Source organism: Vanacampus margaritifer, chromosome 7 (assembly GCF_051991255.1).
Source record: "Vanacampus margaritifer isolate UIUO_Vmar chromosome 7, RoL_Vmar_1.0, whole genome shotgun sequence".
Lineage (NCBI taxonomy): Eukaryota > Metazoa > Chordata > Actinopteri > Syngnathiformes > Syngnathidae > Vanacampus > Vanacampus margaritifer.
In genome coordinates, this window is record NC_135438.1 from 21196786 (window position 1) to 21212648 (window position 15863).

At 40.9% G+C, this 15863-nt stretch overlaps 3 protein-coding genes across 4 annotated transcripts in view; 1 reads left to right on the plus strand and 2 right to left on the minus strand.

The window, feature by feature from the left end:
• Positions 1-125: 125 nt before the first annotated feature.
• mgarpb (mitochondria localized glutamic acid rich protein b) lies at positions 126-13382 on the minus strand. Of its 2 annotated transcripts, XM_077571970.1 has the most exons (7): positions 13194-13382; positions 9323-9420; positions 8614-8686; positions 7333-7809; positions 1683-1757; positions 963-1508; positions 126-843 (listed from the first exon to the last, which is right to left on the minus strand). In XM_077571970.1, the coding sequence occupies exons 1-7, from the start codon at positions 13264-13266 to the stop codon at positions 806-808; spliced, it is 1380 nt and encodes a 459-aa protein (XP_077428096.1). In that variant the 5' UTR covers positions 13267-13382; the 3' UTR covers positions 126-805. The 2 variants fall into 2 exon arrangements, with proteins under 2 accessions (XP_077428096.1, XP_077428095.1); XM_077571969.1 differs by having other exon boundaries at positions 963-1757.
• Positions 13383-13908: 526 nt separating this feature from the next.
• anapc11 (APC11 anaphase promoting complex subunit 11 homolog (yeast)) lies at positions 13909-15209 on the plus strand. Its single transcript, XM_077571965.1, has 3 exons — positions 13909-14073; positions 14207-14316; positions 14940-15209. The coding sequence occupies exons 2-3, from the start codon at positions 14208-14210 to the stop codon at positions 15083-15085; spliced, it is 255 nt and encodes an 84-aa protein (XP_077428091.1). The 5' UTR covers positions 13909-14073; position 14207; the 3' UTR covers positions 15086-15209.
• A 172-nt stretch (positions 15210-15381) lies between these two features.
• ppp1r27b (protein phosphatase 1, regulatory subunit 27b) overlaps positions 15382-15863 on the minus strand; it is a 2098-nt gene continuing 1616 nt past the window's right edge. Inside the window, exon 3 of the mRNA XM_077571964.1 lies at positions 15382-15863. This exon is cut by the window's right edge and continues 120 nt beyond it. Within this exon, the coding sequence (XP_077428090.1) occupies positions 15860-15863 (4 nt within the window). The 3' untranslated portion in view covers positions 15382-15859.

A 15863-nucleotide genomic window follows, 5' to 3' on the forward strand; every position in this document is an offset into this window, starting at 1 on the left:
TTGTGCCAAGTATTACACGCCCATTAAAAAAACTAATAATATCACCACATTAAATCGTCCAAGTAGTTTTTGTCTGCCAAGCACAACTCATGACATTGAGTGTCAAAAGGAACTAAACGGATGAATTGATTTCCATATGTTTATTTGTCAATTTTCTGTTAGCACACTATGACATCTTATTTTCTCATGACAATGATTCAACTTGTTACTGGAGGTCCACACAACTGTTAGTAATTGCTTCCAATCAACAACAAATATTTTCATCTACACCTCAACTGGATTGGTACATGACTCCATATGGTAATAGCTATTGAAATATGTCTAAATACAAACACCACGTAGATACTGCATGTATTAATGAGCAGGTCACCCAAACAAACTGTTAAAAGAACATTATTAGTTTAGTTTCAAGTATGCTATCATTTTTTATAAGTATTTTTTTTCTGCACAGCACTAACATTGGCATCTTAATAAGAATAATCTATACATAATGCTGTATATAATTCAATATTACAAAAAAGAAAATCAATGCATTTAGTTAGAAACGGATATGGGCGTAGTCCTGCTCGAAAAATCGGGTACAAATGTTTCTCCTGTCTAAAAATTGCAATGGTGACATCTAGTGGACATAATACAGCACTAAAATAAACACCAATTTACACCATAGATTACAGACGTTGAGATATTCACACAATTCAAAGGACACATTTGAATGATAAACATCTCAATTTCGTTGTTCGTATTTTCTTAGTCGCCCAGATTTGACTGACAGTTTGACGAGTCATCTGGAAGGCACACTGTCAAATCATGACTGATTTATCATCACCACTACTGCCTCTGGACCTGTAACACATTAAAAAAAATACAATAAAAATCAATTTACTACATACTGTACTATCACTATTTTCGGAGAAAATAAGAATAGTGTAGTTTAGTAATTTTAACTCATGACATTTGCTTACTTGGTGTTTCTACAGGTGATGCTGCTTCCCTGCTTTCATTCATCTGATCCCCAGCATCCTCAAGGATTTCAGATGGCTGATCAGCAGTGGGTGTCATCACTTGTGTCAGGGAATCGTGGTGGCAGTTGGACTCTGGTTCAGCAGCTGATAGCGCCTCAATTTCTAACCCAGTGTCAACTTCTGGAGTGCTACCTTCCTCTTCTGAGGCAGCGACTGTCTCCTCTGCTGGAACTTCAGCTTCAGCAGCGTCCTCGCCAAACGTTTCAGCTACAGGTAGCTCTTCATCCACTGGAGCTTCAGTAATGACGCTTGCCTCCGCAGAGGATGCAGCTTCTTCAGGTGCGATGTTCTCCTCTGGATCAGGAGCTGGATTCTGATCTTCAGCATGCATCTCTCCTGTAATCTCTTCTGTGGGGCCCGAAGGTGCAGCTTCCTCAGGAGGCACTTCCTCCTCTTCTTCGGTAGCTCGAGCGGAGGCCTCCTTTGTTATCTCTTCTGCAGACACTTTCACTTCTGTAACAGCCTCTTCATCACAACTGACCACCTCTGCAGAGTCCAGTTCCTCTTCATTAGTGACAACAACAATTTCATGTGGCGAGTCCTTAATCGTAAGATCTTGCGTTCCCTCAAGGGCTTCAGGTTGTAATGCTTCTAAAACAGAATCCGAACCCTTTCCATCTTCTTCTATGTGACGGACGGCTCTCATCAAATTGGACTCACCAACAGAAGCAGCTGCAATTTCAACTGTGGAGCTGGTCAGTATTTTTACAGCCGTGAGAAGATCTGGCACAGCCTCTGAAGGAAAGAAAGTGAACCGCTTCAAACTCAAGTTCTTTTCAGACAGTTGTTCTTAAGCAGATATGGTGACCGAGGCTAGTTGTATCACTTTTTATACTTTTAGATATTTCTTGGAATCAATACATCATAACAAAATTTGTTCCAGATGTAACTCCAAAGTCTTAGGTTTATTTTTTTGTATTCATGTCATCTTCATATTTTGTCATCGTAGAGTTATAAGCCATCAAAAAGAGGGAGTGAACATATCACATGTTGCCCCACCAACGGGTTAGTTATCACACTATACGGGGTAAGTTGTCATTGTTTTTTTGTTGTTGTTTTTTTTACAGCCAGAGAAATTACTTATCATTGATCTTGAAAATGTACCGTGAGCAAACGTTAACAAAATATTATGAAACATGCACTGGATTTAAGTCCTTAGAAACTGCTGGCATGTAGGTCTTAGCTCTCAGCCTCAAAGGCCTGTTTTGCTTCCCTTAAACTGGAAATTTGAGATTAAATTGAATTAAGTAAAAAAAATAATAATAATTTCAGTTAATAGATGGATGAATGGTTCATCATTAAACTTAAACCAGTCCTGACATGTGGGCATACTGTAGTTCCAGCAACTGGAAAATTTTAATTTGTTAAACTTCTTCTTTTTCATTTCGGCTTTTTGCTTCAGGGGTCGCCACAGTGAATCACTTGCCTCCATCTAAGCCTGTCTTCTGCATCCTCTGCTCTCACACAAACTATCTTCATGTCCTCTTTAACTACATCCATAAAAATCCTCTTTGGGCTTCCTCTAGATCTCCTGCCTGGCATTTTGAAACTCAGCATCCATCCAATATACTGGCTATCTCTCCTCTGGACATGTCCGAACCATCTCAGTCTGGCCTCTCTGACTTTATCTCCAAAGCCTCTAACATGTGCTGTCCCTCTGATGTACTCATTCCTGATTCTATCCATCCTGGTCTCTCCCAAAGAGAACTTCAGCATCTTCATCTCAGCCACCTCCAGCTCTGCCTCCTGTCTTTTCCTCAGTGGCACTGTCTCCAGACCAAACAACATCACTGGTCTCACCACAGTTTTACAAACCTTTCCTTTCATTTTAGCTGAAACTCTTCTATTACACTTTTCTCCACCCGTTCCAGCCTGCCTGCACACGCTTCTTCACTTATTTTCCACACTCTCCATTGCTCTGGACTGTTGACCCTAAATACTTAAACTCCTCCACCATCTTGGTCTCTTCTCCCTGTAACCTCACTCTTCCACTTGGGTCCCCCCCATTCACACACAGATACTCCGTCTTGCTACGGCTAACCTTCATTCCCTTCCTTTCCAGGGCAAACCTCCACGCCTCTAGCTTCTACTCCACCTGTTCCTTCCTCTCACTACAGGTCACAATGTCATTTGCAAACATCATAGTCCATGGAGATTCCTGTCTAACCTCGTCTGTCATCCTGTCCATTATCATAGCAAACAACAAGGGGCTTAGAGCTGATCCCTGATGTAGTCCCACCTCCACTTTGAACTCCTCCGTCACACATACAGCACACCTCACCACTGTCTTACAGTACTCATACATGTCCTGCACCACTTGAACATACTTCTCTGCCACTCCAGACTCATACAAAACCACAGTTCCTCTCTGGGCACCCTGTCATAAGCTTTCTCCAGATCTACAAAGACACAATGCAGCTCCTTCTGACCTTCTCTGTACTTCTCTATCAACATCCTCAAAGCAAATACCGCATCTGCGGTACTTTTTTTTGCCGCGAAACCATACTGCTGCTCACAAATGTTCACCTCTGCCCTCAGTCTAGCTTCAACTACTCGTTCCCACAGCTTCATTGTGTGGCTCATTAGCTTTATTCCTCTGTAGTTGCCACAACTCTGAACGTAAAAATGGGCACCAGCACACTTCTCCTCCATTCCTCAGGCATCTTCTCACTATTTGAAATGCTACTGCTACTTCTCCTTGACACTTCCATACCTCCACAGGTATATCATCAGGATCAAGTGCCATTCCACACTTCATCCTCTTCAATGCCCTTCTCACTTCATCCTTACTAATCTACTTTTTGGTCCACAACAGTCACCTCTTCTACTCTTCGTTCTCTCTCATTTTCCTCATCCACCAACTCTTCAAAGTACTCTTTCCATCTTCCCATCACACTACTGGCAACACACTTCCATCCCTATCCTTTATTACCCTAACCTGCTGCACGTCCTTCCCATCTCTGTCTCGTTGCCTTGCCAACTTGTATAGTCCAGTCTTTCCCTCCATACTGTCCAACCTAGCATACAAGTCCCCGTAAGCCTTTTGTTTGGTCTTTGCCACTTCTACTTTCACGCTACGCTGCATTTCCCTGTACTCCTGTCTACTTTCTTCAGTCCCCTCAGTGTCCCACTTCTTCTTAGCTAACCTCTTTCTCTGGATCTACTTCTGCACCTCCTCATTCCAACACCAATTCTCCTTATCTCCTTTCCTTCCAGATGACACACCAAGGACTATCCTACCTGCCTCCCTGACCACATTTGCTGTAGTTGTCCAGTCATCTGGAAGCACCTTCTGACCATCCAGAGCCTCAACTCCTTCCTGAAAGTCACACAACACTCTTCCTTTTTCAGCTTCCACCATTTTGTCCTCTTCTCCGCCTTTGCCATCTTTGTCTTCCTCACCACCAGAGTCATCCTACACACTACCATCCTATGCTGTCTGGCTACACTCTCACCTACCACTACTTTGCAGTCGCTGATCTCTTTCAGATTACACCGTCACTACAAGATGTAGTCTACCTGTGTACTCCTACCGCCACTCTTGTAGGTCACCCTATGTTCCTGCCTCTTCTGGAAGAAAGTATTCACGACAGCCATTTTAATTATTTTTGCAAAGTCAACCGCCATCAGTCCTTCTGCGTTCCTCTCCTGGATACCAAACTTGCCCATCACCTCTGTTTCCTGCACCAACGTGTCCATTGAAGTCTGCACCAATGACAACTCTCTCACTTCTAGGGATGCTCTGCATCATTTTATCAAGGTCCAACCAAAAGTTAAATACATCATTTTTTTTAAACAATGAAACAAAACCTAGCAAACTAATTTCCTCATTCTTCAGACTCTTCATCCAAAGGGCAATTCTGACATACGTAAACCGAGTTGCTAGAGGTGCATTTTTCATTAGTTCATTCTTTGCATATGAGACAACAAACCCCAAAATGACTGAGACATGTTGCCCCAAACTACCATGTTGTCTAATAATTGCTCTAGTTTCAAGTACCTTAAAACAGAGCAGTGACTGAGGCATGACAAGATGCCTGGATCTCTCCTCTAATGAATCCACATGATTTGTTGCTAGAATTTGTCTATGTATGAGGCCTGTTTCAAAATATATGAAGTTGAAATATTTTACTTTGGGTTGTGCAAAACAGATAACTGTTACTCATCTCAGCTCACACTGTGCACTTATATTCTTGGACAGAACACAACCCCTGTCCATTTATACAAATAGGACTAGTATTCCACTTTTTATTTGTGCCCTCTGGTGGAGAAGAAAATTGCAATGTGACAACTTGCCCGCGATACAACTAGCCCCGGTCTCCCCTACAGAGTGGTACTCATCTTCATGCTCCTTCTTTCTGCCATTCATAAGTGGTTTGATGCCACACTACTGGCAGACTTTGTTGTAAATGTTATGTTGAGAATTAAAATAGATAACTACCGAGATTTGTGTGTGTGAATGTACTATAACCGTACATTGCTACTATTCTGATCTGAGATTTGTTTTCTTGGGTTCTGCTTTAAATTGCTACACAAAATCGTTTCACCTTAAAGCTAAAAAGATAAATTATGCAGTCATCTCTTGGAGGTAAAAGTAATAAAAAATGTAAGCATTATTTAGTTATATTGCATAGGAGCATGAACCTGGGACAGATTGTGAATTTGTTGTTTCAATACATGGGATACGAGTTAGTAGTTCTATCATGTGTCCATAGTTGATGACAAAGGGTCACTGGAAAAAAAGGCCAAGGTGTCAATTGAAACAACACTAATACAAATGAAGGGATTTCTACATGAACAGGGTTGGGGAATCCAGGTCCAAAAATTAAAAACCCTGCCACAGATTGCCTTTAGCCAGAGGTGCTTCTATACTCAACTGGCAGGCAAACAGCTTGTCTCCACCTGTAGAAGCACCTCTGGCTAAAACCAAGCGGTTTCAGGGTTTTTACTTTCTGTACCTGGATTCCACAACCATTAACTTCACCACACTGAGGATGAACACAAAGAAGAGGTATTCTTAAAGAGAAAGCCAACCCAAAAATGTTCTTGATAATATAGTATATTTTGTATGTACCCCAACTAGTCTAAACAGCATTCTAATTATTTCAGTTGTGGAATAGGAATAAAGCAGAAAAATCCACGCATTTTTGTCCATCTCAAGGGCTGGCCATTTTGCCACTTGCCATTGTTTGAAAATTGCATCACAGTTGCTCAGGGCTCAGGTAACAACCAATCACCTGTTCTCTGTGTCTGGTCATGTGATGTTCATAAGCTGAGCCGTGATTGGTCACTACCTGCTTAACTGTGATGTCATTTTTAATCAATAGCAAGTAGCAAAATGGCAAGACCTTGAGATGGATAAAAATGGGTGGATTTTGTTGATTAATTCATATTCCACAAATGGAGTATTAATCAGACTACCATGTTTAGACTTGTGGTGCTGCACAGAAAATATTATAAAGACCTTCTTTGGCTTGGCTTCAACATTAAAACTCCACTGAATTTTAAATGCGAGGAGTAGGCACAGATTTGTGTTTGCTGCGTGAATGATGCAGCAAAATGTTTTTTTTTTTTTGTGGTTATCATGGAATTGCAAATTGCCTGAATATTTCAGACCAACTGATAGATTTTGAAAAAAAAAGAGCAAAACACGAATGCACGTTTTCAACTTTGTCTCACTGATAAGACCATAAATTTACTAAAATGTGTGCATTTCAGTTAACAAAACAGATTGGAAAGGCCACTAAAACGAGATGATGATGGTCATACTTTTAAAATGAGACAAAGTTGATGGCAAAGGAAGCACTCTGACTACCACTTGGACCATATTGAAATGATTGAACCTAAGCACAAACAGACTGGTGGGGTGGAAAGGGACACAAGGAGTATTTATTGAACATAAAGTCATCAAACTTGGTTGATAAAAACTCTTTAAGGGCACTTAAACATAGAAATACTCCACAGTTTGGTTCGTATTCTAATCTCCCAAACTAAAGGTCTGTCCTGACTCAAAAACTATACGATACTTTATGAACACTCTAAAATATGGAGTATTGTGTAAATCTAAATGAACCTCTTAACTCTCCAAATAATTAGACCGATGAACCCCAAACTGGTGTCTCTTCCCTTAATCTATTTTGAGGTTCATGGGTTAGTTTTCTGGACATCAAGAGGTGAAAAAGTGCACACTGAACTTGTTGCCATCCAACACTTAAGGCATCATATTTTTATGCTGCCATATCTGAACAAGGAACCGTCTCTGCGTCAGCGGGAGGACAAGGGAGGTTTGTCTCATCCACTACTGTTGTACCAGCACTCGCGGGCGCCTCTGCTGGTGTCTCCTCTGTGGCCTCCGCAGTGGTAGGAACATCTTCAGCCACGACAGGTGGAGCTTCTTCCACAACAGTTGGCTTAGCTTCATCCTCAGTGGCGATGGCCTCGGAGACCACGGCAACATCTTCTTCAGGTGTTGTGCTCTCAACAACAAGCTCAGCAGTGCTATCTGCCACGGGCTCTTCGGGTGCAGCGGCAGAGCCGAAATCTTCAGGTGTTGTGCTCTCAAGGACGGGCTCGGCAGTGCTGTCTGCCACGGGCTCTTCGGTTGCAGCAACAGAGCCGAAATCTTCAGGTGTTGTGCTCTCAACGACGGGCTCGGCAGCGCTATCTGCCACGGGCTCTTCAGGAGCAGCGGCAGACTCTGTGACCACTTCAACAACAGGCGCTTCTGGCTCCTTCACTGGGGTGGGTTCAGCTGTCGCATTCACCATCTCAGCTGAGGTAGCTTCAGCTTCAAAGTTGAAAAATAAAACAGAATAAGAACAATTCATTTTGCATTATTTGGATGAATGTTATGTAACTCTGTCTCCAGCAATATTACACCATTCAAATGTTTCACTTAATTTGTGCCAGTCTCTCATCATTCTGACCGTCATTGTTTTACCGCGGCCTACTTAGAATTCAATACAAGCACCAGTTTTATGACTAAATAATTACCATATTAACGGATAATGACAAGCATGTTATGTGTAAAAAAACATCCACTGATTTTGGTTGAAATATATATGAATATATCAATGCCTTCTTAAAATAATTGCCTAAGTCATTTTTTCCCATATTTTTCAGGAAACACAAAAACATTTAACCATTTGCATCATGCGAAGATGATTTAGGCCCCAAAATAAAAAAAAGGCAATGATTTTAAGAGGGTGACGATATCCAGTATGATTTTTGCATATTGCTGACCACATAATTACAAGCATAAGAGCTATGAGCTGCATTTGTAATTAAAACAAAACAAAACACCATGGCCTTGCGACTGCTTCTTTCCTATTACAGATTGTTCAGCTGCTCTGAGCCCAAAACAGGCATAATTAATTTGAAGACATAAATTGGGACAGACATGCTATTGAGGATGATTATTCTAGCATGTTTATTTAGGTGGAGCAGCCAAAACAGAATCAACTGATCTAGTTCTCTGTGTGTGTGCATGACAGGACTGGAGGAGGGGGTGTTTATGGTATGGTATGGTATCGTATGGTATGGTATGGTACGGTACAGTACGGTACGGTATGGTATAGCATTGGTAGCTGACCCTTTGCTGTGGAGCCCATGTTAGCGAGTCTGTCCTCATAGCGCTCACTATCACCAATGATCGACTTGTAGGCCTGTGACAGAACAAATATGACACAAATGATGCATTACAGCAGACAACAAATAATCCAAAACATGTACTCTAATGTTAGGTTAACAGACACCTCTAAATTGGCCCTAGATGTGAGTGTCTTCGTGTACCCTGTGATAGACAGTATGGAACTTGTCACAAAAAAACTTCCCATTCCAAAGTAATTTAGATGCTCTTCAACATTTTTTTTTAATGGGAATTTATAGTGTTTGGTCTTTCATCTGTTAAGGCACTCAAACGTTTCACACTGACTTTGCATTCACCTATGGCACAGCATCAGGAGTAACTGGGTGTTCAGTATCTTGCTCAAGGACACTTCAACATGGTCACAACGGCTGGGGATCGAACCCACAACTTTGGGGTTGGGAAACCACTCTACCGCTGAGTCATGCCACCCCATTTATAGCTAATAAAGTGTTTATAGCACAACTGGGACATCATATCTGTTCCATTTTTTTAAACTATAGAAATGTGTGTAAACATGCAAAAGTTTGCTTAGGTTCGATAGGTACATCTACAAAATAGCCCAATTCAAATATAATATATTGCCTAACTTTTCATACAGTTCTATATCAATTTCCTGGAAATTGTTGTGTACACAGAAACCACCAATACTTACATAAACAACTGCGGCAGTGAGGCCTCCTCCACACACAACAAAGTACGTCATGTTTGTGGAGCCACCAGGAACGCCGAAGGCCATGTGCCGAACTGGCGCTGCAGATAGACAAAAAGGGGCACATGTTAATTAATTATACACACTTTTCTGTTTTATTGCACGTGTGTTTTGGAAAAAAAATCCAAAGTAAAGAGCAAGTTGGTGCAAAGGTTAATTGCACTACGGTAGCATCATTAATCGTGTTACACAATGTAGCCCTGCTCATTTGGAGCCAAGGAGAAGGAAAGATTTTGAAACAGCCAAGCTAAACACCAAACAATCCTTTAAATTAAATCTCCGGCAGACCACTCAAGCAATTCCGACTCACTCGTTTGAGATTGATTTCAAAAACATGAACAACAAAGTCAAAAGGTTTGACTTCATCTGATCAAATCATCTCCAAAGGCAACGCTGAAGGAGGAGCTGCGGAAAGCTTCTTAATGGGCTATTGTTACAGCCGAGCGCAGGTGAGAGTGGCCCTCTGTGGCTTGTGAAGATTTGCCTGTGTTTAGAGGATTGCCAGGGTGCATGCAGAGGAGGCCATAAATAAAACCACCCTACACCCAAACCACTCTAATCGCATCTACAGCTCACACACCAACATTCTTCTACCAGCACAAACAAATACGTGCAATTGAACACATCAATCTATAACCCATTTATAGGTCCAGGAGATTGTCAGACAAATATCAGACAGTAAAGAAGCAAACAGTTGGGATGGAGGATCAACATCTGGTCCAATTAAGCCACCAGTCAGCGATTAGAAAATAAATAATCAATTTGGACTGAAATCCAAGATCAATTTACTGATTTTAATGTATTAATTTAAAGTATGATTCAAGAGGCCCATCACATAATAGTACATTATATCAGGAGATATTGACAGATTGTACATGTATATAATTGGAAAAGCTGCTGCTAGAGTTAAATGAGGAACTGAATTATGTACAGATGTCCCGATTACCTTTTTTTTGCACCGAAGTCCGAGTTATTTAAGTATCTGCCGATAGTACGATGCAGAGTCTTGATATCATCCAAAACGTTGACATTGCATTACGAAGAAATAAAGAGCACATCCAAATTGTCTTAATTAATGAGCTCTTTAAAATTTTGAATAAAGGTATCACAACATGATAACATTTTATATTGCTGTCAGTCAGCAGTGGTTCAAATCAATCAAGAAATACACTATTTTATTCTTGACTTGAAAAATTAAGAACATTTAAAAATCTGAACTTTTTCAGCCGACACAATCAGCTGAAAATCACGTGACAACTCTAGAATTATGTATGGTTGATCATGGTACAACATGTCAAGATGCGTCTCAACTTTGACTATGTCATGTTTCGGTTCTGTGGGGGTTGGGTTTTTGTTTGTTATGGGTGTTCTTGTTTTTGTCTGTGGTTGTATTTTTGTTTTTGTGTTCCTGGTTTCTTCCCTTGTCTTGTTATGTCCAGCCACATCCTCACGTGTGTGTCTTCCTTTCCCTAGGTGTGTCTCATTAGTACTGTTGGTTTAGTTATGCAGCATTCAAGGATGGTTGGATATATCCCAGAAAGCGTTCGAGGCGAAAGTAAACAACCAAAATGGCAGATAGTGATGAACTGTGTTTTATTTTGGTCCTCAGTACTCATTTTGACCCCCATCTTCATTTATTGGTTTTATCTTATTTCATAAGCATTCCATACAGTTCAGTATTTCACCGTATAATTTCATACTGTCACGTACATTGTGTTACGTGAAGTTATGTCGAAAATTTATGAATGAAAAAAGCTATCTAGTTGTATACTCAAGTAAATTGTGTTTTACCATTCACGGTCTGTTTCTAAAGGGGTGGCCATTGTAGAGTGACGTCACATTCTAGTCCGTTTTTTTTCCCGACTTCTCAAATGGAATTTCCGAGTTCAAGGGGGCGTTCCCGCACAGCACACACTTCCTGGTTTAAACTCGGAAAAATACGACTTCTGACCATCCTCCAAGTCTGTTGTGTTTGTCCAGTCGGTGTGGGTGCATTGTGGAAGTTCGTTCGTCAAGTCTTCATCACAGCTAAGTAGCCATTGTCACCGTCAAGTAGCCATCGCCACAGCTAACCAAGTCGTCCTCGTCACGTCCTGTCCAGTCATGGCGACTCGTCTCATCACGTCCTGTCCAGTCATGGGGACCAGTCCGGTCACGATACGTTCAGTCCTGGCGACTAGTCCCGTCAAGGTTGTCTGCTCACCATTTTTCCTATGGTTCATTAAAGCACCACGTAATGCACTTGATTCCTGTTTTGTTGTCTGTATCCCTGAGTTTGGGTCCACCATCCCTCATCCACTCACGTTTCCTCATGACAGACTATACATTTTCATGAAGGATAAATCAAGCATTTTGATTGGAATAGAATCCGGACTGTGCACAAGATTGACTTTTTGTGTGACTTTTTTTGTATGTTTCTGACCTCATTCTTGCATAAGAAACTTATTTGCTTGGCAACCTTAACAAATGGCAAGTCACTGTATTGAAGGTTGGGACACAGCTTGTCTGATATGAAAGTACAGTATTATCATTTATCAACCCCACCATGCAGGCCTTAAATTCAGTATCTTTTATATTTGTTCAAGCCACGCATGCCTCGAGTTCCACCTCAAAATCATCATGTATGTTTCTCTCTGTAGCAATGTCACTGGGCATGGCTAAAACGTTCCAAACAGTTGGTGTAGAAAACCACAACAAACTGTCCTGTTTTGAATGATGAGCTGCTGAGTCCTCGCACTTCTAATACCATGACGCTGCAGCACTTTGCAAGGCCAAGTACAAGTTATTTATAAAGGTAAGCAGTTAAGCTGACTTGCAAGGTTCAGGCCTGTTAAAACGAACACGCATGCTAGATGAAAGCAGACAAGATGGCACCTGAGGCAGAAGGGACACGTTTTGAGGAGTGTCACCGTGTGCTGTCTTGACATGTGTGCCAGATGTCAAGATGGTCAAGGTGTACAGTCGCAGAATATGAAACAGCAACACACACCCGTGGAAGATTCTGTCTGAATAATAATGCAATAATAATAACCAGTTAATTTGAGAAGATATACTGGTGTTAAAGTCAGAACTTTATTAATCCATCAATTTGCTTGCACTTATCCCTTCATGTCATGGACAGCCAGGGCCTATCACAGCTGGCTTTGGGAGAAAGGCGGGTTACACCCTGGACTGGTCGGCACGCAGTCACAGTGAGGGATTTATTCAGGAAATTACAAACACGAAGCAGTCGAAGCAGTTTTCCCTTCGGCTGAATTCCACATGCTCAAACCCCAGAGTAAATGATGATCCAGGCAAGGATGCGTGAAAAGACAAAAGCTTTGTGAAAATAAAAGCCCTAAATCCTCTTCAGTTCGCATGCACAGTGGATGTTTGCATGCAATCATTACAACATAATTGTTACCTGCTAAGGAATGGTTTTTATGACCATTACCATTACTTCTTCCACCTCAAATGACAAATCAAACCCAAATGCAACTTTTTTAATCATTACTATTCTTAATTTAAAAAAACAAAACTATTTGCATTGTGACAGCACAGGACAAAGTGTTCCTTATGTTTGACATTTTAGAAACTGCATTGTATTTCCACTACGCATACCGTCATCTATCATATAATTATTAAGCCAATAATTAAATTAAAGTTTGTGACCATGCATTTGCTTAATCGACAAACCCATGCAAAAGTTCCATTACCCACCAAAGAAAACTACAACATAGGTCAACTTATTTCCCACACGTTGGACACGTTTGAATGCAACAAGTGTGACCTCAGAAAATGTAAAAGTCACTTAAAACACTTGAACCTGACTCACCTTTTAGAAACGTCGGCGTGAAGACCCTCTGAGCCACCGGGCCGAGTCTCTGGAAAACCCGCCTACAGAACATTTTTGCTCGATCAGCAACGACCTGTCGCCAGCTAAACGTCTGAGACTGTGCTTTTTAGAGCTACTTTTGAGCCTATCTCTCTCACACAGTCCCTGCTCGTTCGCTCTGTGTTGATGGAGAAGACGTCACAACCCGCTGTTAAAAAAAAGTCTCTTGAATGCGCCCTAGCGGCCAGTCAACGCAAAAGAAACACTTTGTACTATTGAAACTGATGAAAAAGTATATATATTTCTTTGTCTACACTTTGGGGTGATTACTGTAAATAACTATTGAAATAATAATAGTTAGTATTAGAGTTACTGCGATTTTGATGGTGAGGATACGCTGTTCATAACATGGAAATTCAGAAAAATATTCTTCTTATTATTATTACTACTACTACTACTACTACTACTACAACTGCTATATGTATATTGATATAACAGTACTATTCACAATCCTAACATACATTACTATACAGTATATAATATAAAATAAATAGTGACTTTTATTTTATTATTATTATTATTATTAGTAGTAGTAGTAGTAGTAGTAGTAGTAGTAGTATCATTATTATTATTGTATTACAGTACAGTATTGTATAATCGTGTACATTTAACCCACTGTTCCTTTAGATGGCGGTAATGAGCCATGACGTTGCTGAGCAGCTGCCTTTTAAAGCGCAAAAAGAAGAAGAACGTAGCGATACTGGTTGGGTGGAGGAGAAAACTAGAGTAAAATTGGCATATTGAACATAAACTCCTGAAATGATGGAAGTGTAAGGATTAAACTGGTGTTAGATATTTTAAAGCCGTGAGCCGCTGACGGGTGAGTAAAGTAGGTCGGTGTTGCAGTAATCTGTGCAAGTTTAGCTTCTGCTAAACATGAGCTCGCAATGGTAGTGGACGTGTGGTGTTCTAATGTATTGTTAAGTGTATATTTATCCTCTACTGCCGAGCAGGATGAAGGTGAAGATCAAGAAGTGGAACGGAGTGGCGTCGTGGTTGTGGGTGGCCAATGATGAGAACTGTGGGATCTGCAGGCTGGCTTTCAATGGTTGCTGCCCGGAGTGTAAGTAGCAGTTTATTTACTGTATCGTGTGTTGAATCCAGCAAAATATTGGAAACACAATATGATGGCCGAGACAGATCACAAACGGCACATTATTGTACATTATTTACGGTCATTCTACAGCGCTGCCTTTCCAATCATAATAAAAAAATACTTTTACTGTACTTGAGTTTTTTTCCCAGTTTGTACTTTCCTGAGTATTTATTTTTAGACTACTTTTACTTATATTCGTTACAGTTTAACATGAGTATATGTACGTTAAAAACAAACAAACAATTAAAATACTTGACCTGGAAGAAAACGCAGCCGCTCATGTCTACTGGCTCCGCCAATCATATGAAGCGTTACACATGGTCCCCTACATCCCAGATTGTGATTGGCTCTACACTATCACATGATGTGCAAATGGCTAAATTAGATCAACCCGTAAATATGAGGGCAATGTGCGCTGCTATTACAGAGGATAATTTGAACTTGAAATGAATGCTGCAGCAGACTGCCAGTCAACAATATAAAAGAAGGTTCAGTCACGTCAGCGAGGAGTAGACCAGCAACAGCGAGTGATATTCAACACTACTTTTCCCATCTGTTTTGTGAGCCAATTTTCCGAACCTGCTTTACAGGTAAGGTGCCCGGTGATGACTGTCCGCTGGTCTGGGGTCAGTGCTCCCACTGTTTCCACATGCACTGTATCTTGAAGTGGCTCAACTCGCAGCAAGTCCAGCAGCAGTGCCCCATGTGTCGACAGGAGTGGAAGTTTAAAGAATGAGCACGCTTGGAAAATATTCAAGGACTTTTGGTCTTGCCTATCATTTTTTTTTTGTTGTTAAGTGTGTCTGAACTAAATATTCCGGGTAACAATTGTTAATTATATATATATTTTTAATTTGCAACTTCTGTTTTTACTTTTGATGGCACCATCACTACAAAGATTAGCCACTTGAGGGCAACAAGAGCAAAATCTAAACCCTCATGCATTCTGGATTTTTGGCTCCTTACGTGACCCTGTGGTGCATGTGGTGGTCCGGAACTGAGAAGTTGTATGAAATGAATCAGTCGAGGTGATCTGATGAATACTTTATTTTAAAAGTACAAAACGTAGAAAAATTAAGACATTGCAGTTATTGCCAAGTCAGCTTGTATTGGTCAGAATCTATTGTTAGAAAACAATGAAATGCCTTTTCACCACACTCAGCGTGTTGGCATATGCTAGAATTTATCGAATAATATTGATGTTCCGCGAACCCTCTAGCATATACATTGAGCATGTTCAAATCAATGAATCTTACAGAGCAAAAAAAAAAAAAAGTTGAAATTGTCCAAACTCATTGCAGGACATAAGCAAACGGAGCTGGCTGCTACAAGTCCATGTAGGGGAAAAGCCTGACAATTTTAGGCTAACTTCCACTAGACATCCACGGTCAGCTCCGCAGGTGAGGCGGCTTTCTGGTTCAAGTTGCTGAACTCATGAGGCCTTTCCTCATCACAACAATTGGAGCAACTGCACCGCCGCCTTGCATCTCAAAGAACACTCAAGAGACCCTCAG

What these genes read in the sequence shown, in the direction of transcription:
- anapc11 (XM_077571965.1), top strand. Translation starts at nt 14,208, where the DNA reads ATGAAGGTGAAGATCAAGAAGTGGAACGGAGTGGCGTCGTGGTTGTGG. An exon ending in CAATGGTTGCTGCCCGGAGT is followed by an intron (nt 14,317 to 14,939) that starts GTAAGTAGCAGT and finishes CCTGCTTTACAG; the next exon opens with GTAAGGTGCCCGGTGATGAC.
- mgarpb (XM_077571969.1), bottom strand. Translation starts at nt 13,266, where the DNA reads ATGTTCTGTAGGCGGGTTTTCCAGAGACTCGGCCCGGTGGCTCAGAGG. An exon ending in CACGCCGACGTTTCTAAAAG is followed by an intron (nt 9,421 to 13,193) that starts GTGAGTCAGGTT and finishes GTCTATCTGCAG; the next exon opens with CGCCAGTTCGGCACATGGCC. An exon ending in CATGGGCTCCACAGCAAAGG is followed by an intron (nt 7,810 to 8,613) that starts GTCAGCTACCAA and finishes TCAACTTTGAAG; the next exon opens with CTGAAGCTACCTCAGCTGAG.